This window comes from Felis catus, chromosome D1, assembly GCF_018350175.1.
Source record: "Felis catus isolate Fca126 chromosome D1, F.catus_Fca126_mat1.0, whole genome shotgun sequence".
NCBI classification, from domain to species: domain Eukaryota; kingdom Metazoa; phylum Chordata; class Mammalia; order Carnivora; family Felidae; genus Felis; species Felis catus.
The window spans coordinates 89459961-89485325 of NC_058377.1; the positions used below are offsets into that span (position 1 = coordinate 89459961).

The 25365-nt window shown below is 47.2% G+C and overlaps 1 protein-coding gene across 5 annotated transcripts in view; it reads left to right on the forward strand.

Moving 5' to 3' along the window:
- TRIM44 (tripartite motif containing 44) overlaps positions 1–25365 on the forward strand; it is a 109254-nt gene that overhangs the window by 78877 nt on the left and 5012 nt on the right. The window contains exon 5 of one of the 5 annotated variants that reach the window (XM_045039140.1): positions 7092–7881. The exons of 1 other annotated variant lie outside the window; for it this stretch is intronic. In XM_045039140.1, the coding sequence (XP_044895075.1) occupies positions 7092–7200 (109 nt within the window). In that variant the 3' untranslated portion in view covers positions 7201–7881. Of the gene's footprint in view, positions 1–5555; positions 6793–7091; positions 7882–13150; positions 13355–25365 lie in introns of those variants that run through there. 3 more of the 5 variants (XM_045039139.1, XM_045039142.1, XR_002145835.3) reach the window with 3 other exon arrangements.

Here is a 25365-nt window from a genome sequence, read left to right on the forward strand (position 1 = left end):
AAGCGCATGTTGTGGCAGAATCAGCACCCAAAGTGCTGTAAAACACATTTATAAGTTTACCTCTGTGGAATAATATCAATCCCAGGTTAATACAAGGTGATACAAAGTTGAGAAGAGAGGAATAAATCTCCAGTAATCTTGCAAGGTAGACTTGTGCTTAGTGTTTTGAGAATGTACCAGGACTTCAGAGTTGGCCTGTAGGCTAAGACTCCCCGAAACAGCAGGTTGACATTATCTCTGTGAACAAGCATCGTGGTTGCTAAGGTGACGGCCCGAATGGGAAGAAGCATTAGGCCACTTTCCCAGGGCTCCTGGACTGCTTGCTTCTCTTTTTCACAGCCTTAAGGGACAGGCAGAGGGGAATGGACTTATTTACTCTGTGTTATTACTGTCTCCTATAACTGTTACACTGATCCTGTGAAACAGTTTATTATACAGATGACAAAACTGAAGCTCAGAGAGATTAAGAGACACGTTCCAATTCTCATCCGTCTTGTAAGCGGCAGGACAGGACTCTGGCTCTTTCCATAACCTCACAGAGCCTCTCAGAGCCAACCTCACCATCTCTAAGGGTTCACTCTGGCCACCCAGCCCATTCTCATCCCTGCTCCCAAAAGGAAGCTCAAGTAAAGGCCAGCAAAGTAGATTTACTAAGGGAATACACACTGCTCACTTTCTTCTTACTCATTTTCGACGCATGATTATTTAGCACCTACATTATGCCAGGAATAGCTGCTGTTGCAGAGGATACAGGGTGAACAAGCCAGATAAGAGGAGGTCCCTTCCTTAACTCTAGTGGGAAGAGGCAGACAAAAAACCAAAAACACTAGTAAACCACTAAATAAAATAACTTCAGATGTCAGTATTAGGAAAGGAAAGAAGGGATTTGATTGAAAAGGACTGGGGAGAAGACACTACTGTAGATAAGGTGTTCAAAGAAAAGCTGAGGAGGTCACTTCTGAGCTGAAAGCTGGCTGCACAAAGGAGCCAGTCAAGCACAAATGGGCGCGGGGAGCGTTGCAGGCAAAGGGAACAGGAAGTTCAGATTAGAGGCTGGCCTCTGGGGACTGTCACAGGAAGACCACTTCACCTTTTAGACTTTTTTTTCTTTTAATGTAATGTGCTTAACAGTGGAGCAATGTTTCTGATTTATAATTTGAATGACAATATTATATTATTTGATATTATTATTTTTCTAGCTATTTCGGCAGTGCAGCTAGTAAACTTACTTTAAAAAGCCTGTGAGCTATACAAGTCAGGGACACAAGCTGGCTTTGTAGGAAGAAGAAACCTCTGTTTCCTGGCAGAGACCCACATACCTTAGGCTCTGCCTGGGCAGTGGCACACTGCATTCAGGGATGGTAAGGACCCAGCTATGGCAGGATCAGGGGGAGGCCTCCAGGAGCCCCGATCATACAGACGGCGCTCGGACATCTAGGAAGGGAGCTGCCCGATGATGAGAACACTTATTTTGGTACCAAACGAGGTCATTCCCGGGATGTTTTTGGTTATCCCAACGGGTAATTTCTAAAACAACAAGGAAATTAAAACAAAAAAACAAAAAAAAAACTTTTTTTTTTTTTTTTAGGAAAGTGTGGAGTGAATACAGAGCATAAAATAATTTAGGAAGTAGAAGGAATGCCATGAACTCAAAAAGGTTCAAGTGGAATAACTTCCGAAACATTAAGAATCACTGCCTCGACCAGTGCGTTCCCAGCCTCTACACCCTGAACGTAGTAATAGGAATTAGAAAGCTATTTGCAGCGTTTCAGGAATATGAATGGCTAATAAGGTTAGACAGGCTATCATTCACTCCGCGCCCTTTTCGGTCACTCTTACATTGGTTCCTTCCGTATTGCAGCAAATCCTTAATGAGTTATCCACTGTGTGCCAGGTACTATGCGAAGTGCTAGGAAATTTTTTAAATGACTAAAATAAGAATCCTTGCTGTGGAGACATTTTAAGCGTCTGGAGAGCAAAGGGACAAGTAAATGGATCATTACAAAGCACTATAACATGTACTGATAGAGGTGTTTATGGAGTGCTTTGGGAAGTCCACACAGTGGGGCAAATGCTAGCCATAGGGTCTTGGAAAGCTTCCTAGAGGAGGGATCACTAAATCTAACTTTAAAGGACATATATAAATTAGCCAGATGGGTCGAAGGGAATGAAATCCTTGGCAGTGGAAGGATCATATACTTAGATGCAAGGCTTTTAATTCTCTAGAGTGCTTATGCATTGTATCAGAATTGTGTTGGGCTTTGAGTAAAACTCTGGTATCAGTAGCTTAAGCAAACAGAGGTTTATTTGTCGCACGTATTACATTTGGAGGGAAGTGACTGCTGGCTTTGGTTCAGTAGCTAATGATATCAGTCTGCCACATGTCTCTGAGACTCCCTGGACTTGTTGCCATACGATCAAAACAGGGCTATGGCTTTGGGTATCATATCTGTGTTCAAGCATGAAAAAGGGGTCAGAAAAACGGCCATGTCTGTCTTAATCAGAAAAGTGAACATCCCCCACCCAAAGCAGAAGACTTATTCTTCTGTGTCACGGGCTTAGACCAGGCTACATTTCCCCCGCCTCACCCTGCGGTGTATGCACATACTTAACCCTTCCACCCTCCAGAGTGGAAACCAGCAAGGGAAGCAAGTTAGCAATGACTAGATCAACCAAACAGTGGTCTGCCAAACACATTTCATTTTACTTTTCCTCATGATAAGCTCAAGAGTAGGAGAAGCAGGTGTTCTTGGCTCCACTGTACAGAAGAAGAAACTGAGATCGTGAAATCGCAGAGCTGTACCTTTATTTAGCAATAACAACAACAGCATGAGGGCTGATGTTGATTGTGTGCTTATTACACACCAGATTATGCGAAGCACTTTACATTGTTCTCTCATTTCGTCCTCGCAGCCCCAAGAGGCAGGCTCTCCTTACTTGATAGATGGGCAGTCTGAGGTGTAAGATGTTGACATAAGCTGCACAGGGTCACAGAGCTAGCCTGGAGCAGAGCCAGGATTCCAGCCTCAGTCCTCTTAATGCTCTTCTTGCCTCTTCTACCTGGAAACTCTCCGAACTTTCTCCCCGTGGATCCAGTAAATGTGCCATCTCACTGACATTGCCCAGAGCCCTTGAAGCCATCCCATGCCCCTGTTACTCTTGTTAATTTATTTGAGCCACTCCTGTTTCTTCATTATTGCCTTTATGGACAGAGAATCCAGCAACACATTATTTCAAATGTTCTGCCATTATGAATGCATTTCCTTTCATTGTAATAGCACCGACCATAATGAGTACATTTTGTATTCGTGCAGATGTCACTGGTGTTTTCGATGCTCCATTCTAATTTATGTTGGAAAATGAATACTTAAAGTATTGCCCAGGCTCCCATTACTCCAGAGGAAATGAGGGACACCCGGTGTGTATGCATATGTTTTTGCATTCATGCAGCAGATAGAATGTTTTGGTCAGAATGAATTGTGTGCCTGAAATGAGTCTGGCCCTTTCCTGGAAGGACACACTGGAGGTAATTTGCTGTGCCTATCGGCGAACCTGTGCAAGCAGGTTTCTCTGTGAATGAGTGTCTGGGCCTACTGAAGGGACACAAATTATAGTCAGATTTTGTTAGAAAGGGAAGAGGGAAAGCTTAGCTGATTGAGGGATCCAGGTCCTGGGGTATCCCGAGAGCTTGCCTTCATGTGCACAGCCTGCAAGGTTGCTGATGTGTTCAGTGCCAACAAATCACCCCATCAGCCAGCCACACACTGTTACAGCCTTTTTGACATTGAGGGTGAGTAATGAGACAGGCCCACTGGGGAGCAGAAGGTGCTTGGTTTGGGGCTAGTTGTGTGAACTGATCCTTACCTTGAGAGACTGTGAGGTGGAGGGATGATGATAGGCATAGAGTATGAAATGCCAAATTGTGGTAGAGTGTGGCTTCTTTTTGGAGAGAGGCTGAAGTATTCAGCTGTCCAAGAAATGGTTTTCCCTACGTTTGAAACAGTATGTGGGCCATAAGTCTCTAGACATTGGACCTGTCTGTTGGGGATACTTAGGGTGGTATCTTTTCAGATACGTCTATGCCAAACATATCCTTTCCAAGGCTTGGTATTGAGGTGGTTACAGGGCACCCTGGAAGATAGCATGTGAGCCCCATTATTAGGAATCTTCATTCAGGGCTTCTAGGAATTCAAAAGAAGCTGACTTGGTGGTTTACAGAAGAGTAGCCTAAATTTCTGTCAAATCCCACATTTTTATATCACACCTATTCCAGTTGCCCTTTAGTAAAAGTGTGCTCAGTTTAGGATTCCTGACTTCATATACACATGTATATACAGTATGCACATAGATTGGGGGGGTCTGGAAATGTTTTTCTTTTAGCAAAAAAGGGAAAGACCCTTTCTAAAATTTGGTGTGGGGGAGAGCAACATTTTTATATCTAAGTGATCTTAAATCTCACTAGCTTCTTATTGCTAAAAAAGAAAATCTATCAGAATCTAGACTGTAGCATTTCAATATTTGTCCTTTTCTGTTTCATAGGCAGTGCTTTCCCCTCCAAGTTTCTGCAGCCTTAATTTTTGCACAATTCATCACCTGACTCTTCTGTCAACTTAGAACACAGACTCAAAAGAACTAGTTTTTCCAAATCTTTCTAGAAATATGAACCCAGCGAAGACCAGTGCAGTAATCTTAAAGAAGTTATTGTTCTTTACTTCTTTGATGACAAAAATCTACTAACACTGTCCTCTATGGAAAATTCCGTTTTACAGGAAATTCTGTTGGACCAAATACATTATTCAAACACAAATGTACCTTGGGGCGCCCAGGTGGCTCAGTTGGTTGAGCGTCTGACTTTGGCTCAGGTCAAGATCTCATAGTTCATGGGTTCGAGCCCCGTGTCAGGCTCTGTGCTGACAGCTCAGAGCCTGAAGCCTGCTTCGGATTCTGTCTCCCTCTCTCTCCACCCTTCCCCTGCTCACACTCTGCCTCTCTCTCTCTCAAGAGTAAATAAACACTTAAAAAAGAAAAAAAGAAAACACCATGAACGTACCAGCTCTGAGTTGAATCTCTGAGTCCCACATTCTCTATTATTACAAACTCAAATGCCCATACTGCTCGCCGCATCCTCTCCAAGAACACAGCAAGAGGCAAACATTTCAGAGCCACAAGGCTGGGCAGTCTGCCCCATTGCTCACCATTTCCTCAGGGGTGGTGACTTGTTTTTTGTTTTGTTTTTTGTTTTTTTAATTTATTTTTTGAGAGAGAGAGAGAGAGAGAGAGAGAACAGGGGAGGGGCAGGGAGAGAAGGAGAGAGACAATCCCAGGCAGGCTCCACGCTGTCAGTGCAGAGCCCGACATGGGGCTCAAACTCACAAACCGGGAGATTGTGACCTGAGCCAAAATCAGGAATCAGAGGCTTCACTGACTGAGTCACCCAGGTGAGGGGCAGTGATTTCACTTCTGCCCTGGGGCGGGGTTGGTCTGAAGGGAGTGCAGGAATGAGGGTGCAGATAGAAGCTGTCTCCTAGAGCAATGGCTTCACGTCTCCTCCTCAGACAGACGGCAGAAGAAGTTGCAGTTTACCACCAGAGCGCTTTGGAATCTGAAGTGTAGGAGACCGAAGCCCAAGAACCTCTGGGTCAGAGGTGTGCGCCGCTGTGGGGCCAGAGTGAGGAGCAGGGGTGAGGACACAGTATCAGCCTGGTTCTCTTTCAGTTCACTGCTACCTGCTCGGTTAAGCTGGTGGGCAAGCCCGGGAAGCAGCCTGAACTGCTCTCCGGGGGAGCTGCTGATCTTAAGAGAGTTCCTCTAGCAAATGTGCCTTCAGGGGACCATATAACCAGATGCAGAGCCATTTGCGTTAATTCATCCTACACATGTCTTTTGCCTCCTGAAATGTTCAAGGTTCCTGCCATATGCAGACACAAGCGTCTGGTCTCTAAATAGCTGTGCGCGTAGTCCACTCTAAGATGATTGGACAGCAGGGGTCCGGCCCCACAGAGACTGTGGCTCCCTCTTCCCTGGACTTAAGTTGTCTGTACTTCCACTGCCATCCTTTGGTTACAGTTGTCCTTAGCCGTGAAACAAATTCAAGGGTCTTTACATTTTTCCTCAACAAGTGGCACCTACTGAATGAGAACAGGTTGACACCAAATCTTTGTATTTTCTAAAACTGTTCACTGAAATAAAGCAATTTATAATAATAGCCATCATTTATATGGACCTTGTGCCAGATACAATGTTGAGGGCTTTAATAAGGTATTTTATTTAGTGCTCACAACTACTCTACGATGTAGGGGTTCTTGGACCCATTTTACAGGAGGGTATTAAAACGCAGAGAGGAAAGTGACTTTCCCAAGATTCTAGTATCTACTTACTTCAGAACCCAGTCCTTCCCTTTCAGATGGTTATTGCCAACTAGAAGAGTGAAGAAAGATGTCATCAAAGAGATTCTGTTAGCCCACTTAAGATAGATAGGTTTCCTCTTACTTTAATCAGGTGGATAGGAAAGGCCATGGTGCTCTATAGACCCAGAGCTAATTAACCCAGGGGTGACAGGTACCAACAGGTAGCTCAGCACGATGCACACCTGGCAAGGGTCACTGCCCCGCCCCACATTCTTTTTGGTGGGAAGAACATTGGTTTTGCAGTTGGGCAAATCCAGGCCCCAGATGTGATCAAGTCACTGGCCTCTGTGAGTCTCAGTTTTCCACATCTGTGAAACAGGGCATCATAATGCTTTCTTCCCAGAGATGTGGTCCAAATGGGATGGGAGAGTGTATGTAGCTGCCAATTGTAATGCATGCTCCTTGGATAATTTTTTTAAAGTTTATTTATTTACTTTGAGAGAGAGGGAGCTCAAGCATGGCGGGGGAGGGGGGTGGGGAGGCGGTAAGAGAGAGAGTCCCAAACAGGCTCCACGCTCCTCGTGGAGCCCAACGTGGGGCTGTCTCATGACCGCAAGATCATGACCTGAGCTGATATCAAGAGTCAGACGCTTAGCCAACTGAGCCGCCTAGGTGCCCCTCATTAGAAAAAAAATTTTTTAAATACATGGTTGCTTAAAATGTCATTTTACTGTGTGTTAACAGACTGTTTCCCAGGCACCCTGAAGTGTTTTGGCCCCGGCAGGAGAATGGTTGCGATCCAGTGCTCTGCAGCTTCCCCAGAGGCGGGTTCATTCTTCGGAACCAGTTCTAATTTTTATGGCCTGTTTTTCCCTCCAAGGTGGGAGGTAGGCTGAAGCCTTCCCTCCTGCCCTTTCTATCCTATACCCTCCCTGAAGAATTCTCCCACCTCCCTTTTGTGATTTCCTTAAGTGCTTTTAGTGGCCGCTTGACACTAGAAAGATATTCCCAGCAGGCACTCCATCTGTAATGGCTGCTGGCTGCCTGATGTGAACTTGCGGCTGACCTCTGGGAGAGCAGTGGGGGGTGAGCAGGGAGTCAGGCTCTGCTCCAGCAAAGCAGGGTGGTGGGTCCCTGAGCAGCCGGCAGGCAGCTGGAGGAATGGCCGCAGACATTTGCTTCACACCTTTGCCACCTCTCTCCTGCACGTCCCACGTCCGGAAGTGTCCTCGGCAGAGGATTATGGTATGGGTAGACTCCCACATTCTTGACACCAGCCACAAACAAAGCAAAAACAAGAACAGTGCACAGAGGGCTGCTGGAAGTACATTTCCGCGGTGGCTCTGGGTCGGCGCTGTGAGGAGCGGTGCGGTGTCCTCAGGGTCATCTGCAGTCGCCAGCGCCAGCCAGCCATTATTCCACCGCCTGCCACCTGGGGCCCACACTGCCTCCCACTCTTTTTTAGCCTTCTAAATATGACTGTCTTCGTCAAGGGGAAGGTGATGAGGTGCAAGAAATGGAGGAAAAATGCAAATCCCTTGTGTCTTCATTTCGCAAATAGACACACAGCTGCTAAGCAGGGTTGTGAGCGTTTAGTCACAATATGTGCCCTCGAGCAACAGCTCACTGTCTAGAGGAGAAAAAGCCAAGTATCATACAGGGTTAATACCACCCCAAGAGACACGTGTGGTGGCCAGCGACCAGTGCCGGGGAAACAGATTTCACATTAAGTCGTGTGTGACTCTCTTGTACCTGCTGGGCTGTGCCCTAAGCCACACAGCCAGGACTTTATAAAGAGGCTTCTGTGCCCACCACTGTTCACAGCCTCCTTCCTGACCTCTCAGCCCTGCTCACCTTGTCCACTCCCGAGCCTTTCTGGACCTTCTGAAGTTTGGACCTTGTAATGGATTGTTCTGTTCATGGACCTGGCTCACGGCTCACGGCTGTCCCTCTGCCCCTCTTGCCAGCTCCAACCCTTGCCCTGCGTCCGTGGCAGTTGTTCATGCATATTTCCCCACGCAGGCTGCTCCTAGGTCTGCTGGTCTCACCAGCCCCTGGGATTCTACATTTGTACCACCCCCCCACCCCCCTACCGTGAGCAGGGTCACCGCCAAGTCCCAGGCTCTGTGAGCCCGAGAGCTGAATGCTGAATGGTCTGTGCAGGCCAGAAGGGTCGGGACACCCTGCATGGAAGACGTAGCCTGGAAGGCTGGTTCTGATTTGGGCAGGGAAAGGGAGAGGATATTGCTATTCCAGGCTGGAGCAAGAGAGGCCCTTGTTATGACTTGTTAACAGCTGTTAAAGCCGTCAGTGTGAAGGAGGAGTTTAGAACTGGAGCTGCCACAGAGATTTAAGGATTATCTGTGGATTTCAATGCCATTACTGTTCTTTACTGGAGGGCAAGGGAGGGGGGAGGTTGAAACGAAGGAGAAAATAAAGCCTCTAGTGCAGAGTTATGTCAGATTCATGGAGTTTTACACTCCTCCCCCAGACAGTTTTTGCATTCCTATGGTAGGCCTGATTTGAGAGTCTGGTCTTAACCCCTGGCAGGAGTGCCCTTTATAAAGCCTTGATATGACCGTTCATTCCAGTTAAGATGAGTAAGAGCTAAGTGGGTGATCATCTTTTCTTTAACATGGACCGCAGTTCCCGCCGTGGTTGCTAGGCCCCTACAGATAATCTCACCCCATTTCCAAAGCCTGGTCTGCCATCTCCACTGGGCAGGAAGAGGCATGTGATTCGCCACCAGAGTCCTCCGGCCCAGCAGGGCTCCAAGGCCTGTCGGACATCAGATGACATCATAAGAGCAACAACAGGAGGCAAAGGATGGGTTAACCTCATTGTGGCAGACATTTTACAGCATCTACGCGTGCCCGATAATGACAGCGTATACCTTCAACTTGGACGGTGTTACGTGTCGATTATATCTCGATAAAGCTGGGGGGGGGGGGGGAACCAGACTCCAGAGAGCTTGGGGAAACAGTTTGGGAAAGCACTGTCTTCCAGCTGAGCATAAAGCAAATGGTTCCATAGGCTCTGCTGAAACTCTATCTACAGAATTGTCATTTTTTTAACCTTTTTTTTTCTTTCTCGTGTATATTTCAGTCGAGGGCCCTAAAAATAGTTTTTAGAGAGGAGTGGCTTTATTGTCTCACAGCAAATGTTTTTTCATTTAAAAACAGGCCCTGAAAGAATTCTCTCATCTTTTCCCCAAAGTGGTTAGCTGGCATATTTATTTCATTGTCATTCCCTCCCTCCACCCCTCAGTGCCGGGCGGAGTGAAGATCGCAGTGGAATGTTTTAAACAGTGAGTGGGTGAGTGGGCGGGGAAAGCACAGGCTCTCTACACTTCCTGGTAATGTCTCATGCTGGTGTAGAAGAGCCATCCGACATGTGTACTATCCTATACAAAACAGAATTCTGATTGGGACGCAGAAGTGAGAGCCTGAGCTGTCATCTGATCCAGGAAGGAGGAAGGGAACGGAGCAACGTGGAGTGAAAGTCTGCTATGTCAGGCACTATCTTGCACACCGTTTCCTGAGAAGAGCGGTTACTTAATGAGCATTTACCATGTGCCATGTGCTTTTACATTCATAAAGAACCTGGAATCATCGGCCCTATTTTACAAATGAGGAAACTGAGGCCCAGTGGAGTAAGTTTTGCCCAGGGGACCCAGTTAATAAGTGGAAGGACTGAATTCAAACCTTGATTTCTCTGTCCTTCCTGCTCCTCTCAGTGTGAAAGCCAGGGTGGAAAAAGTCTGACAGCAGGGAGCCATCTAGATTGCAGACAGATGCCCCTCAACTCTGCAGCTTTGGAGGGTGACTGGGCCTTCCTTGATACTAAGGGGAACATTCCCCTGATGCTTTGGGGCGTTTGGATTATCTTGTTCTGGCTGGCCCCAGCGGAGAACAGTTGCTTTTCAGGTATCATGAATAAATGTTCCGACATCTGATTTATGTTGGGCCATAATCAAGATGTCCTGCAGATGGATAGAACAGGTCTGAAGAGGTGGGACTGTGTCATTTGAGTGTTACAGCAGAGCTGGCTTCAGAAAGAAAACAGGAGGAAGGCAGAAGATGCCTTTAATAATCTTTATCTGCATCCTTCAGCACCCTGCGCTTACACCCTAGTCCTGGCCCTGTAAAGATGATAATTTCTCTTTCTCTCACAAAACTTAACCATCTACCTTGTCCCGTCAGCTTCTAAGATGTCAGCTGGCTCACCCAGAAACTCATCTGTGCTCAAGTGGCATACGTGGTCCCATGACCTACCCTTGTCTTACAAGGTTTTTCACTCTAGGGACTCAGCCAAAAGTGTCGTACCTCAGACTAAAGGAACAGCGTCGATAAGGTCTTCAGGTTTAGTGGCTTACGGGGAGATCTTTTGAACATGACAGGGGCCGTAGCTGCCTTTTCCATGATGTCATGTTGGGTACCTGTGACTTTCCCCGGTGCCTAGGGCAGCCCTTTGACTCCGAGCAGTGGGCTTTGTTCAGCCTTGAGAGTGGGTGATGGCTTGCAAAGAGCGGAGACCTGCAGCACTCGTTCCTCTTTTCTCTCTTTGGTCTGGCTCTCCGGTGTGGTGTGTCCGTGTGCTTTGGGTCATCTTCCTCTCTCCTGGCCCGACTGGTGCCCTCTCTCATCTGACGGCACTGACGTGGAACCTGGGGAGAGCCTCTTGCAGGATTCGTCGAACGTAAATTGGATGGGATGTTCTCCTTCGCTCTCTGTCTGCATCAATGGAGCAGATTCCTGCGGTCCAGATCTTGGCTGTACCGTGAGCTTTTGGAACATTGGAGTAGGGATAGCTTTCTTACCTTCTCCACTTCCTGGGGGGCGGGGGGACTCCTAGCAAGAGTGTTTACTGCAAGGGCAGGGATAGGACAGAGTAATAAAGAGGCAGGGAGCCAGGCCTCCGTCTGAAGGGTTCCTTTTTCTAAACCTCTTCTTAGTTATGCTCATTTCAGAGAATATAAGCTGGCCGGAGATGCCTGAGTTGTTAATTAGGCATAAGACACTGCCTTGTAGTTTACTGTTTCCCTATTTCAGAGCCCTCTCACTGTCCCTGGCATAGGCCTTCGACTCCTGGACAAGTGAGTCTGGCTTTGGCAAAGAGGGAGTCGTGGGCTCTGCTTGGGAGCAAGCGTCTGTTCACTCCAGACCCCCAGCATCATACATTGGCAACTGTAGTGTCCATCCAAGGGGAGTCTTGGACTTGCTCTAGTGGTGCATAATCACATGTGAGCAGCTTGATGCCTGCCTGGCCCCCATGCAGGCTTTATATTGAGTTACTGCTGGGTGGTTTTTTTCCCCTAAAATTCTGTTTGCGCTGCCTTGGAGAGTGTCACACGGAACCCAGGCTGAATATTCTAAACATAGCCCCGGTTCACGTTGTGGAGTGCTGGCCGTGTGGCAGACGCCATGTGGAGCCCTGACCCCCTTCTCGTCTCCTGCTTTTCCCCACCCACATCCCTCCCATCTTCTTGAGAGACGCTTTGAACGTGACCCATGAAGATAAGTGTTAGGAGCTGCTGCTGAGATGCTCTTTCCCTCATGCGCCCTCTCACACGTTATCTCCAACCGCTGGGAACCTCCCACAGCTCCCTGGACATGCCTCCTTCTGGCCCCGTAGGCTTCCTGGAAACTACCAGTCCATCTGTCAGCACTGAGTGGCGGTCTTTTCGGTCTCTGTGAGCAGAATTTACCATCTCTTCCTTGTCTCATAGCGCATAGGCTGCATTCTTTGCCAGTCCGTGAGCTCCAGCCGAACCCCCTGTTTTTCCATCAGTGGCAGGCAGTAGGGGCTCAGCCGCCGTGAGATGAAATAGAAGCAGTTGGCTTTGGGATAGGAGTACTATGAAAACTGTTGAAGGCGGTTGAGTGCTCGTTACTTGTCAGTAAGTACATTAAACGCCCTACCTATGACCTCATTTAACACTCCTGGCAACTCTAGGAGGGAGATCCTGGTATTTCCCCTTCTTGAGCTGCCCTCCGGCACCCATGCGCCCGTCATTCTCTGCCCCAGCGTCCTGCTTACCTTCTTCACGATACTTTATCTGAAACGATCTGTTTCCTTGTTTCTCAGTTGTCTCCTTCACCAGACAGGAAGTTCCATGAGAATGGGGACCTTGTCGGTCGTGCTCACTGCTGCAATGCCAGCACTAGTACAGTGCCTAATACACCGTGGGCGCTCAGGGAGCGTTTGTTCGCTGAAAGAGCAAAGGAGTGAATGAAGACGCCCCGTGTCACAGATAAGCAGATTGAGGCTTAGAGAGGCTATCAGATAGCTTTGCCAAAGTCACCCAGCTTAGAAGGGCTTGGTTGGGAATCCTGGTTTTATTCCAAAGTGGACGATTCTCACAGATGATACCACCCTCGTTAGGCGTTTTCCAAGGAGACAGATCTTCGTGTTCCTAGGAGAAAGTCTGCTTTTCTGTTGGATACAGTTACTGCCTTGAAGGCCATTCTTCCCCATCTTCCACTTTACCTGCTAAATCCTTTCTCCTAGGCCAGTGCAGGTTGTGTGAGGTGCTGTGTGCCAGCCGTCAGATGCCTCCTAAGTGCCAGGCATGTTGCGAAACACCGGGGATAAAATGGCGAATGAGAAACAGATTCAGCCTCCCAGGAGCCCAAGTGGCAAAGACACATTTATAATACAACCGCATGAGGGCTGTGCTGAATCCCTGAACCCCTGGAGGCTGTGGGGGAGAAGCAGGGATCTGCCAGACCACCTTCATCACTGGCTCCCTGCAGGCAGAGAAGGGGGTGTCAGCCCAACTTAACTCAGATGTTCTCCTCTAGGGGGTAGAGCGGAAATCGGCTGAAACCTTGAAAGGAGCATCCTAATTAAAAGGGTGAGAGGTGGATGCCTCTCACCTCAGGACAGACAGGATTGAAACTGAAACCAGTGTCTGACCCAGAGACATCCTGCCCTAAGTCCCCGGGACGGTGTCTTGGTGGCGGGCCCTTTGGCACGACTGTTGGCTGGAGCCCACAAGAACGGAGGTGAGCATCTGAGGGAAATAGCAAACTTGCAGCCAGGGTCCTACAGGGAGGTCACAGGTGGAGAGACTGTCGGGATGCCTTAGAGCAGGGAGGAAGGTTTCTGGTCTTTGATGTCCAGACTGGAGTGTCAGTCTCCAAGACCTTGGACAGATCTTCAGCGGTCAGCAGAGCTCACCGCCCGCGCCACTGGGAGCGAGGAACGCAGCCAGGCTGACTTCACGTGCACCCTCCTGTGCCGCTGTCACCCATCACCGAGTCCCCTGCCCAGCCTTGGTCACAGTTCCAACTCCGCCTACCTGTGGGACTTGGGGATGTCACTTCGTTTCTCTGTTCCTCGTGTTTCTTCATCTGTAAAATGGACTGCTGGTGCTGTTAGGACTCTTGCTACAAAAACTGAATGTGAACATGTTGGAGAGGGATTAGTTCAGTGCCCAGCAGATAATAACGATGGCCTCCACTTAGTGAGTCCTTACATGTGTCACTATCTTCATTTCACAGATGTGGAGACGTCGGTTTAAAGAGGCCTCCCACCCATGGTCTCATGCTGATGTGTGTGGACCGGGGCCTTGAAGCCCTGTCTCTGGTTCTTAGCTGTGTGCTTTTCCCACCGTCCCTACCATCACAGTGGCTAACCCTGCTCTCCCACTTCTGGACCCGTGCCTCAGCTGGTGTTTCTACAGAGGGAGGGAGGAGAACCACGAATAAGGCCCCCTTTACTTCCACCTTGGCCTGCTTGACTCTCTCCCTCTGCACACCATTAGGGGAAGGGAGGATAGCTAAAGTTGAGAACCCAGACCTGCCTTGAGCACAGCTCACAGCTGGATTGTGGAGGGCTGGAAGTTGCCAAACATGCAGCTGTTTTATAAGGAGGCCAGATGAGAACATTTCCTCACGCGGAGGAATTGGCTCTTCAGATTTCCTTGCTTGGGGAGGACTGGACTTGAGCTTGCTTCTGCTTTGCCCTCAGTGACACAGCATTCCTTGGACACACCCATCCTTTACCAGTAAGGCTTAGTCATTTGTAAGAGTAACCATGTCTGATACAGCATTCTCAGCCACACCTGGTGCCTCCCCCCACCCCCTTGTGGTTCTGTGTGCCCGGTGATTGCAGTGACAGAAAAGAGGTAGGGCTTGGGCTCACCTGTAGAAATCAGCTGTCCATGAGATTCCTGGGAAGTATCTCTGAGACTGGCAAGCTGCCCGCAGTTAACCTGGGAAGGCTTGGAAGGTTTCTAGAACAATAATACCTCAAGGAGTTATTTTCATAATTCACTGGGTCATTCATTCAAAAAATATTTGGTGAGGTTTCCCTGGTGTCAGGCACATTATCCGGTACTGGTGATACAGCAGGGAACAAAATACTTAAGGACCCTTAGCATCTCAGAGTAGCTTTAGGTAGTGACAGGTGCTGTGGAGACAATACAACAGTCTGACGTAATTGTTCAGGACCGGGGTGGCTGCTCTAGACTGCTTGGTCAGGGGAAGCCTCTGAGAAGGTGACATTGAAGCTAAGACCTGAATGTTAAGGAGCCAGTCACTCCAAGCCATGAGGGGAAGAACTTAGGGAATCAAAGAGCAATGCCAAAGCCTTCATGCAGGAGCAGGCAAAGCCAGTGTGGCCAGCAGGTGGCTTGAAACGGGTTAGAGAGGGAGGCAGAGGCCAAATCGTGCAGGGATTTGGGAACGATGGGCTTTCTTCTAAGGCTATGGGAGGCCATTAAAGGAGTTTTAAGTGCGGCAGCGCCATAATCTGTTGCACATTGAGAAGTATTACTCTGAATGCAGCTTGAAAACTAAGCAGTAGTGAAGTAAGGGTAGAAGTAGGAGGACCAGTCAGAAGGCAAGGGCAGTAGGTCAAGCAAGAGATGGTGGTGGCCGTGGAGAAGAAGAGGGAACCAGCATGGGATGGATTCTGCAGCGTGAGTCAGCAGAACTTGCTGGTGGACTCGATGGGATAAGGAGAGGGTGCTTCTAATGTTCTGAGCACAACGGTCAGCACATATGATGCACTTAATAGGCTCTAGCTGTTTGCTGCCATCATTGACAAATGGCCAGTTACCAGACACCAAGGGAACAGGCCCGGGAAGGAATCTTGAACTCATTCAAATGATGGCATGACGCCTACAGCACGTGTGACGTCCATGTTGGCTCTTCTCTTTGTTAATAAATGGCATTCTTAGAGAAAACGGGGCCTGCAAGTTTGACAGTGTATTCAGGAACCAGAAACGTTGATTTCCATTTCATCTCACCGCCATCAACTCACTGTATGAGCGTCAGCCTCTCTTAGGCTTGATTTCTTCATCTAGAACTATGAAACGTATTGAGCACTTTCTGTGTGCCAGGTACCATGCCACGCCAAGCACTCTGTATATGCTCATCTCCGCTTAATCTTCCCTGCAACTCTTCCAGGAGGGCACTAAATTGTTCTCCATTTCCAGGTAGGAACACTGAGCTCACGATCCCACAGCTAGTAAATGGCAAAGCTGTGACTCAAACCTAGGTGCTTCTTCCCTTAAATCCACATTTATAACCCTCTGTGATATAAGAAGCCACAGTGGGTCTTGAGAATTGGTTTGCTTCCAGTTTTCAACTTTCAGACCTCAATTCAAGGTCACCGTGGGACTCAAAACTACTGAGAACTAATCTGGAATACGTAAAAAAAAAAAAGCCCACAATTCATACAGAGATTAGAGATTAGTGTCAAGTATGTATTTATTTATTGATCCTTTCTCCCTCTCCCTTTGGTAACTTGTAAGATACAGCAGCTGAGGCAACAGGAAATTTGAAGTCCAGCGTTTTATGAAATCTTATGTTTAAGATTTCTGTGGAAGGAAGCTGCTTGAGTGAGATTTGGTTTCCATTATTCACTTGCAAGAAAAGATGAGAAAACAGGGTCAGGGGGGTTTCCTGAAGGTGCAGGGAGCAGGGAAGGTAAGCCCTTGGGCTATTTTCTGCTTCCAGCCACCCCACCCTCTAGAGTTGCCTGGCTCCTAGTAGGGGTTTAGGAACGGTTCCCTTCCAGTCCCCACCACTGGAGGTCATCAGTTATGTGACATCCAGTTGGTGCTGGGGGAAGAAAGGGGGGCTGGGGGAGGCCCACCGAAAGACAGAGAAATGCCCCCATGGCATTTTCCTCTTGAAGTTCAATGGGAAACTGAATAATAACATGGAAGCCATTTCAGAGAGGAGATACACACACACACTCATGTACGCTGTGTGCACACACACCCCCATTCTCAGACACTTTGCAACTGCCCAGTGTTGGCAAGAGTGTAGGGAAAGGGGCACTCTCATACCTATTTGAGTAATGATTGTAACTCAGCCTCTGATGATTTCTGAAGGACAGTGTAACAGTCGTATATCAAATGCCTTTAAAAGTACATCTCCTTTGCTTGTTGGAGAAATACCTGATTCTAGGACTGGGGAAGGAAGTACACATCATGAGCCTGGAGCATTTTGTACTGCCAGAAAGTAAGGAAGTGCTCAAAACAAACCCCCCAGCAAACCCCTCACTGATGAGGGCATGTCAGGGGCCATAGGAGCTGATGAAAAGAGCTCCCAAAGGCCAGAGCTGAACAATTTGACCAATAATAAACAGAGTAGTATTTATTGGTTTATAATCCAAAGTGTAAAACTAAATATCCATGAGTCCATACTGATAGAAACTATTGAACAAATAAATAAAGAAGAGACAAATCTCGTGTTCAGAAGAATTTACAATAATGTGTGCACTCTGCCCTGATTGAGGGAGAAAACAACTCCTTACTCCGTAGGTGTGGTTTGCTCATAGTGACTTCCTTCCAGAATGTACAGTATGGGAAGTACGGAAAGAGTAGCTTTCCGGTGAAAAACCTTAACAAGCACAGCCTGGGCCAAGCAATCAAGGTCAGCATCAGCAGTGCTAAGTCGTATTGCTGGCGACCTGGATATGTGATGAGAATAACAGGGCGTCTCTATAGTTCTCAAAGGCCCATAACCATGGCTTAATCATGACAAAAACATCAGACAAATCCCAGCCAAGGGACAGTCTACAAAATACCTGGCCAGTACTCCTCGAAACTGCCAGTGTTGTCAAAGATAAGAAAGTTGAGACACTGTCACATCCAAGAGGAGACTAAGGAGACATGATGACCAAATGAAATGTGGTACTTGGGTAAAATCTGGAACAGCACGAGAACATCAGAGAAAAACCAAGGAAATCTGAATAAAATACAGACTTCATTTAGTGCTAGTGTGCCAATATTGGTTCATTGTAAAAAACACACTTTACTGATGTAAGATGTTAATAATAGAAAAAACTACATGTTGGAACCCTTGGGACTATCTTTGTAATTTTTCTGTAAATCTAAGGCTGCTATAAAAAATAAAGTTTATTTTAAAAACATGCCCTGTGACCCAGGTGTTTCCCTTCCTTCTCCTTTTGGAAATAATTAAGGATGAACCTGCAGATTCATCCACATAGATACGTGTCACAGAGGTGTGGGATAACAAGTGAGGATTAGAAATAATTTAAATGTCCAGGTACAGTAAATCCATACAATTCAGTCTTGGATCACAATCTTATAGACATGTATTTCCTTTCTTTTTTAAGTTTATTTACTTATTTTGAGAGAGAGAGAGAGAGAGAGAGAGAGAGAGAGAGAGAGAGAGAGAGAGAATCCCATGCAGGCTTTGTGCTGACAGGGCAGCGCCCACACAGGGCTTGACCTTAAGAATGGTGAGATCATGACCTGAGCCGAAACCAAGAGCCAGCCACTTAACTAACTGAGCCACTCAGGCGCCCCTAGATATATATTTTCTTGATAAGAAAAGGTATTTATGATTGCTAGTTGAGTGGAAAAAGCAGATTCTGAAAGAGCCTGTGAAGCATGTATTTTTATGTATGCATGAAGGGGTAAAGATAAATATCTTTCAGTGTGTTAAAGGTAATTATCACTGATGCATAATGCTATGGATTTTTCTTTCTTTTCATGGAAGCAGTATTTGTTACAGAAAGTACAGATCAGCAAAAAGTAAAATGTTACTTTCTGAATTAAAAAAAAAAAAAAAAAAGGCTGGAAATGATTCCTTTATAAATCCAGCCGCAGCAACAGGAGACTCCATCCTAAGAAGGGAGTTCTGAGGGGCGCCTGGGTGGCTCAGTTGGTTAAGCGGCCGACTTCAGTTCAGGTCGTGATCTCATGGTTTGTGAGTTCCAGCCCCGCATCGGGCTCTGTGCTGACTGCTCAGAGCCTGGAGTCTGTTTCAGATTCTGTGTCTCCCTCTCTCTGACCCTCCCCTGTTCATGTTCTGTCTCTCCCTGTCTCAAAAATAAATAAAACGTTAAAACAAAAAAAAAAAAAAAAAAAGAAGGGAGTTCTGAGAGTAGATGGGGCATTGGCATGCTAGTGAGTATCTCCCTACAGACATGCACCACCTGAACAGACCTGCTGGAACCGCCCCTCGCCGCCCCCCCTCCACCCTGGCTCCCATAGAAACAGGCCACCACCCACTTAGCCCCTGTGGAGTGCAAGAAGGGTAGCCACCTATAAAAACAGCACACAGGTTGCAGGGTGCAGGGAGATCAAAGCTGGCACTGTGGTCAGAGGGTGGACCCGAGGCCAGGCTGGAGACCCAAGCCTCTCTCAGAGGCGCCCACACTGGTCTGTAAAGGCAGAGGCAGCTGGAGGGCTGAGATGCAAACCCAGTGTCTGTTGCCTTCTCCTCCTGTAGTAATCCTACCCTTACCTGGCACTGTCTCATCCTAAAAAGAATTTGCGTGTATCTTCCATCGTATTACAACAACCCTTGGAAGTAGGTATCATCCCAATTTTCAGGGGAAAAAAATTAAGCCTCAGAAGACTTCATGGCTATCACTTACTGACTGCATAACAGGGTGTTAAAAGATACAGGCCTGTGTCACACCTCTTAAGCCCAGTTTCATATCTCAGGGTTCTGGAGTCTGCATAATCTAGATCCACCATTTACCAACTGGGTTTACCCTGAGGAAGTTACATACCTTTGCCTGGCCTCCATTTTCTCATCTGTAGCATGAAGATCATAATACCCATCCAAAAGCTACTATTAGGGTTTAGTGAGATTGTGTGTATAAATCGCTTAGCACAGCGCATGGACCATTAAGTCGGCCGTCTGTGAATAATGGTTATTATTGAAGAGAAGGTTCATGGCATAAAGTAGAATGCGATCTGGGGAGAAGGATCCTTTTCCCCGTCTTTCCTGTGATTTGAGAAGGAAGATGCAGCAAGGCTGGAGCCACCTGAGACTTTTTTAAGAGCCATGATGAACTGACGAGTCAGAGGGCTTTTGCTCCCACCAGGCTTTAGTTCTTGGCTCTCTGTAGTGGGTCCTAATCAAGCAGTGCTATTCAACAACCTGCTGTTTGGACCCGCCAGAGAAAGAGGTGAAGGAACCTGGAACATTTAGGCCAGCCTTCAGATTGAGCTGGAGAGGGACAGGGAGAGGGACGAACACAGGAAGCAAGAGAGAAAACAGTATAAATGAGAGCCAGTTAATTAGCTCAGCGAGCCTGTGTGTCAGAAAGGAGCTTGGCTTTTGTCCGGTTTGGAATTTTCCTAAATTTCACTTAGAACGCGATGCATCCTGATTGCCCAGAGTCCCCCAGCAAAGCCAGGACTAAAACTTTGGAGTCCTCTGGTGTTTTTCTCGGTTAACCCGGGATAAACTGAGGACATTTCACTTCCTGTTACATTCATACCTCACTTAGTTCCATAGGCAGCGGCTAAAAATCGAAGTTCTAATTCTTTACAGCACGGTGACCCCTGCTCACTGGCAGGCTAGGGCAGGTGACAAGGGGCACAGATGTGGCTGTCCTGCTCCGTCTGGTGGAGGAGTGTTCCTGGATCTGGGCGTGCGGTCCACCCCCGAAGCCAGACCGGCCACACGCTTACTGGAACTGGGCAGCCACAGCCTCAGGTGGCTAATGGAGGCTGCCGGTGAGCTCCGTGACGATGCCTGTGTGGCTTCACTCTCGGAGACTACTAAATCTATCTTCTCAAATCTAACCTTCCTCCCTTGTTGATACCTCTTAATTTCTCTATCCTCTCGAGTTGAATAATCCTTTTACGGCAATAATGAATTAATAAATAGCCAAGGACTCAGCAGATAGGAGCGATGCCAAATCAAATTAAGTTGTATTATATTCTCAGGAAAAGAAGCTATTAAACTCGCGAGGTCAGAGTGCCGCACACCTCATTTATTAACGTCCTCTCATAAGCTGCCATCTCCGGAGACACGAGTGGAGAGGCTGAGCTCCTATCCGCGTGGACTGCCTGAAGAATCGCCACTCTTGTCAGCAGGTGTTCAGGGGCTGCGTGTGCCGGGGGCTGTGTTGTACCCCCTGGCAGATCCCTCGATTTCACGCAATCCCTCCTCCACAGTGTGCCTGGCTGACCGAGGGGGCACGGCCTTCTGCTGGCTGGGGCTCCCTAGTCCCATCCCAGCCCCAACCCGCCGTGACCCTGGCTCCCCGGCCAGGGGTGTGTCAGATGGCATGCCACTCTCCCAGTCCGGATTTAGGGGCTCTCGGTTCCTTAGCGAAACTTTGTCTCCTACCTGCTAAAATTATTTAGAAAAAACTAGGTGCCAGGGCGCCTGGTTGGCTCAGTCGGTGAAGCGTCCGACCCTTGATTTTGGCTCAGGTCATGCCCCCAGGGTGGTGAGCTCAAGCCCGCTGTTGGGCTCTGAGCTGAGTGTGGAGTCTGCTGAGGATTCACTCGCTCTCTCTGCCCCTCCCCCACTCATTCTTTTTCTCTTTCTCTCTCTGCCCCCTCCCCCGCTCGTGCTGTCTCCCTCTCTCTTTCTCTCTCTCTCTCAAAAAAGAAAACTTACATGCCTCCTTGTCCAGTTTAAAGTTAACTCCTGAAATTACATATCAAGTATAGATAGTTCAAAGGGTGTGATATCTGACATGTGACATGGGATGAGCCTTGCCCATGTTTTTGGCAAAGCTCTGGCACTGCCTATGAAGTTGATGGGCAAGATTCGCTACATAATCTAACTGGCAGAGGTCTTTGTGGTCAAACCGTCCAGCCAGATCAGTCTTGCTTTCTGTCAGATCCAAGTCGGATTACCTTTTTTCAATTCAAATAGCAGTACAGACATCGTGACAAGCATCTGACTTCTGAATGTGAACCCTTAGGTCTGTGGACAGACAGACAGGAGCACGCAACCTGGCTAAGAGTTTGTCGCCTGGGCAAAATGAAGGATTGTGTCCTTGACTGTGTCTTGCCTTGCTCTCCTAGGACTCTCTTAGAGGCAAGGAATTTGAAAATTGTCCCCTGGTCAGAGTCAGGAGGGTGAGAGGCGTGCATTTATTTTCTGAAGGGCAGGACGGTGATTGTGCAGGCGGGAGTGGCCTACAGTGGGGACTTAAGAGATCACGGCATGTTCTTCGACAAGTGAGGTTTGTTGGGTTTAAAAAAATTTTTTTTAATGTTTTTATTTATTTTTGAGACAGAGAGAGACAGAGCATGAGCAGGGGAGGGGCAGAGAGAGAGGGAGACACAGAACCTGAAGCAGGCTCCAGGCTCTGAGCTGTCAGCACAGAGCCCGACGCGGGGCTCAAACCCACGAACCGCGAGATCGTGACCTGAGCTGAAGTCGGACGCTCAACCGACTGAGCCACCCAGGCGCCCCGACAAGTGAGTTTTAAGAAAGAGTACACATGGAAGTTAAGGATCTAGACCTGTAGTTCCTTAAAAATCACACATGCCCTCACACCCCTGGAGGATCATTATGTACCACAAGGATATGTGTGCCCCAGTTTAAAACCCCTGCTTTTTGCTACAACAGCGTTCTCCAACTACGTCAGTCTGTGACTGCAGCCAGTGAACTAAGCTTCACTCGGTATTTGTCTTCACTCCTGTTTGGCAGAGACCTGTCAGCTGGAAGGGTCAGAACCACAGAACTCAGCCTTTCTTTCTATTCAGTACCTGTATTTCGTCAGGTCTGAAGCTGTCATTAAAATAAAAACAAAACTCCTCAAACGAGCAAAGAAAGGCACTGTTGCTCTCCAGAAACGTAAGGGCATTTGCGGATAGGGACACATTTGCTCCGGAGTGTAGTGTTTCAGATGCCAGGACCAGGAACATTGAAGGAGTTAGGAGGAGGCGGGAGGTATTGATTCAGGGACAGAAGGAAGGTAGGTTGAAGAAGGGAGCCCACGTTTTTAATCATTTATATTACATGAAATACATAGAACTTTCACAATAAACCTGTAAGATTAGATAGAAATACCATGAGGAAAACAGACTCGGAGAGGTTGAGTAACTCACCCAAGCCCACAGCTCATTAGTGCCAGAGCAGAGATTTGAACCTAGTTCAGTCTTGGTGACTTCAAAGTCCTATAATGCTGCCTCTCTCATTGGTCAATACCTACGATAGAGTGGGCTGTCTTTCCTTTTTTTTTTTTTTAATTAAGTATTTTATTTATTTTATTTAACTATTCTGGAGTAGTTCATGTGAACGGGCTGTCTTTCTAACACCCTTAGTTCATTCTCAACACAACAACAATGACATCAATAACAACGCGGACAGTAGGAGGAATTTCCGTAACATCCGAGTACCAATCCAATTATAAATCGAAATCTAAATGTGATCAGCAGATGTTTCAAGAGGAAGATGTTAAGTGGCTGAGGTAGAAGGCTGTGTTACTTCCCTAGGAGAGAGTAAAGACTTTCATAGACTGTTTGAGATAAAGTCTTATGAACACATACCAGCTTATATACAAAGTGAAGAAGCGTTCTAGAGATGCTGTCTCATACTAATTGGATTGTGTAACTTTCCAGAAGAGACCACACACAAAGTGAGCAAAGTTCTGTGTTACCGATTCACTTCAGATCTTTTTTCTTCTTCATTATTGTGAAAAAGAGCTTGTTTGTTAATTGTGAAAATAAATACGCTGTATTTGAAGATACAAAATTTCTCTCTCTCTCTCCCTTCCCCACATTTCTCTCCTTCCCCTCTCCCTCCTCTCCCCCCGCCCCTCATCTGCAAGGCTGTAAAGTCTATGAGGACAGCTACCGTGTCCATCATTCATTGTTGTGCCTAGCATCATGCCTAACACATAGTAGACAGTCAGTAAGTATTTAGCAAATGAAAGAATCAGTGATATGCCAGAATCTAAGATCTCATGCTTCTAAACTAGGAGATGAACTATATCTTTCAGACTCCAGAATAGATCTCTTTTAGGGTCATGAGAAAAGATTCTGTCAGTCAGGGCTTCTGATCCTTTTCCCAAGCCAACCCTGCAAGTCTCAGAATAAAGAACCTAGCAACTAGAAAAGCACTCAGTTTATTTTTAATTTTATTATACTCAGTTTGGGAGGAAGGGTTGTTGACCTTTTTGTGAATATGATGAAAATTATGGCCTTTCTGAAACAAAGGAACACACAGACAAAATTTGATGTACAATTTAAGTAGGTTCATGAACCCTTTAAACTATGCATCGCAAGTTAAGAATGCTAAAGAGTGAAATGCAGCTTAAGGAAAGGGCCCAGTCAGCCTGCTAGGCCTCTCATATTTGAAGGAAAGTTGACAAGAGAACAATAAGAGCTTGCTTTGGATATAGTACCAAAGGGGAGACTATGGCGCCAGTTCCAGCCGTGCCTCGATTCTGGTGAGACACTTTCGTAAAAGACCCTTTGTTCCCTTTGGGACAGATGCCACCAAACACTACTCCTGAATGACAGTCCACTGTCCAGCCCTTCCTAGCGTGCACCCTTCATCCTGTGATTGGACCACAGGCAGGAAAAGGGGAGAAATAAGGCAGAGTTTTGGATAGTGCAGGTTGCTGAGTTTTTGGCTCCTAGAGTACACTTACATTAATTTCAGGCTCTGTGTCTCGAAATGTTTTTGCTCTTAGCGGAAGCACTACAAGTCTGTTGCCTGGGATATTTTCCTTTCTCCCAAACGGATGCAAGCAAGCACAGATTTTATATGGACGTAGATAATCTGTCACGAGATAAAACATTTCTAGGTCATAGCTGGGAGTGGATGCACCCCAGACCTTCCCTTTTCTCCAGCTCCTATCTCTACCGGAGGAAGATTTTTTTCTGCCCTTGTAAGCACCCCCCACCCCCCACTTCACTACTTCAGATTTCATCCAGCCCATACTAATCATTAAGTTTTAAGGACACAGACCTCACTGGTGACTGAGGATTTTCTACCTCTCAGCTTCACTTTCTTCACCTGCAAAGTGGGGATAACGCCACCCGTCCCTATGTTCTGGGATCATCGTGAGCAGCGCTTAGCTCAGGGTCCCTGGCACACAGTAGGCACGTGATCAAGTTGACTCGTCTGATTTTAAAGACAGTGGCCTCTAGAAGCAGAGGAGGAGAAACCAGGCAAGTTTGCTCCTTATGCCCTTTGTAGTGGGCTCACTTCTGCCCCTGCCCTTTTCTTGCCCAGTCCCTATATCAACAGTGTTCCCTTCTGGGACCGAGCCAGGGAGGCTCTAACCTCAGGCGCCCGAGGTCCTAGCCATGCCTCTGGGACTCACAGCTCACTTTTTTGGCGCCTGAAATGTCACTGACATTTAGGACAACCTGGTCAGGGCAGCAATAAGTATTCCTTTCAGCTCCCTCCTTTCCTCCCTTCCTGTTGTTTTTACTTCTCACTCCCTTTTTGACAACAACTATTTCTTGAGCCCTTCCCTGTGCCTAGCACAATACCAACGCTAGATACTGCTAATAAAATATTAGATAGTGCTAATAAAATAAACAGTGTTGCTACTCTTGTAGGCTCCAGTCAGAGGTAGAGTGGAGAGTAAATAGCAGACAATTCATAGGATGTGTTAAGGGCAAATAAAAAAATAAAATGGGGGGATGACCAGGGGATCCTACTTAGATAGAGTGAGTACCTTCCCTGAAGAGGTGACATTTGAGCCCTGTGACTGTCCTGGGGCGGGACTTGACACGTTGGCTTGATTCCAAATGAGAAGCGCTGTTGGCCAGTGCAGAGAGGGAGCTTCTCTTTGTTTTTCTCTCCTAACA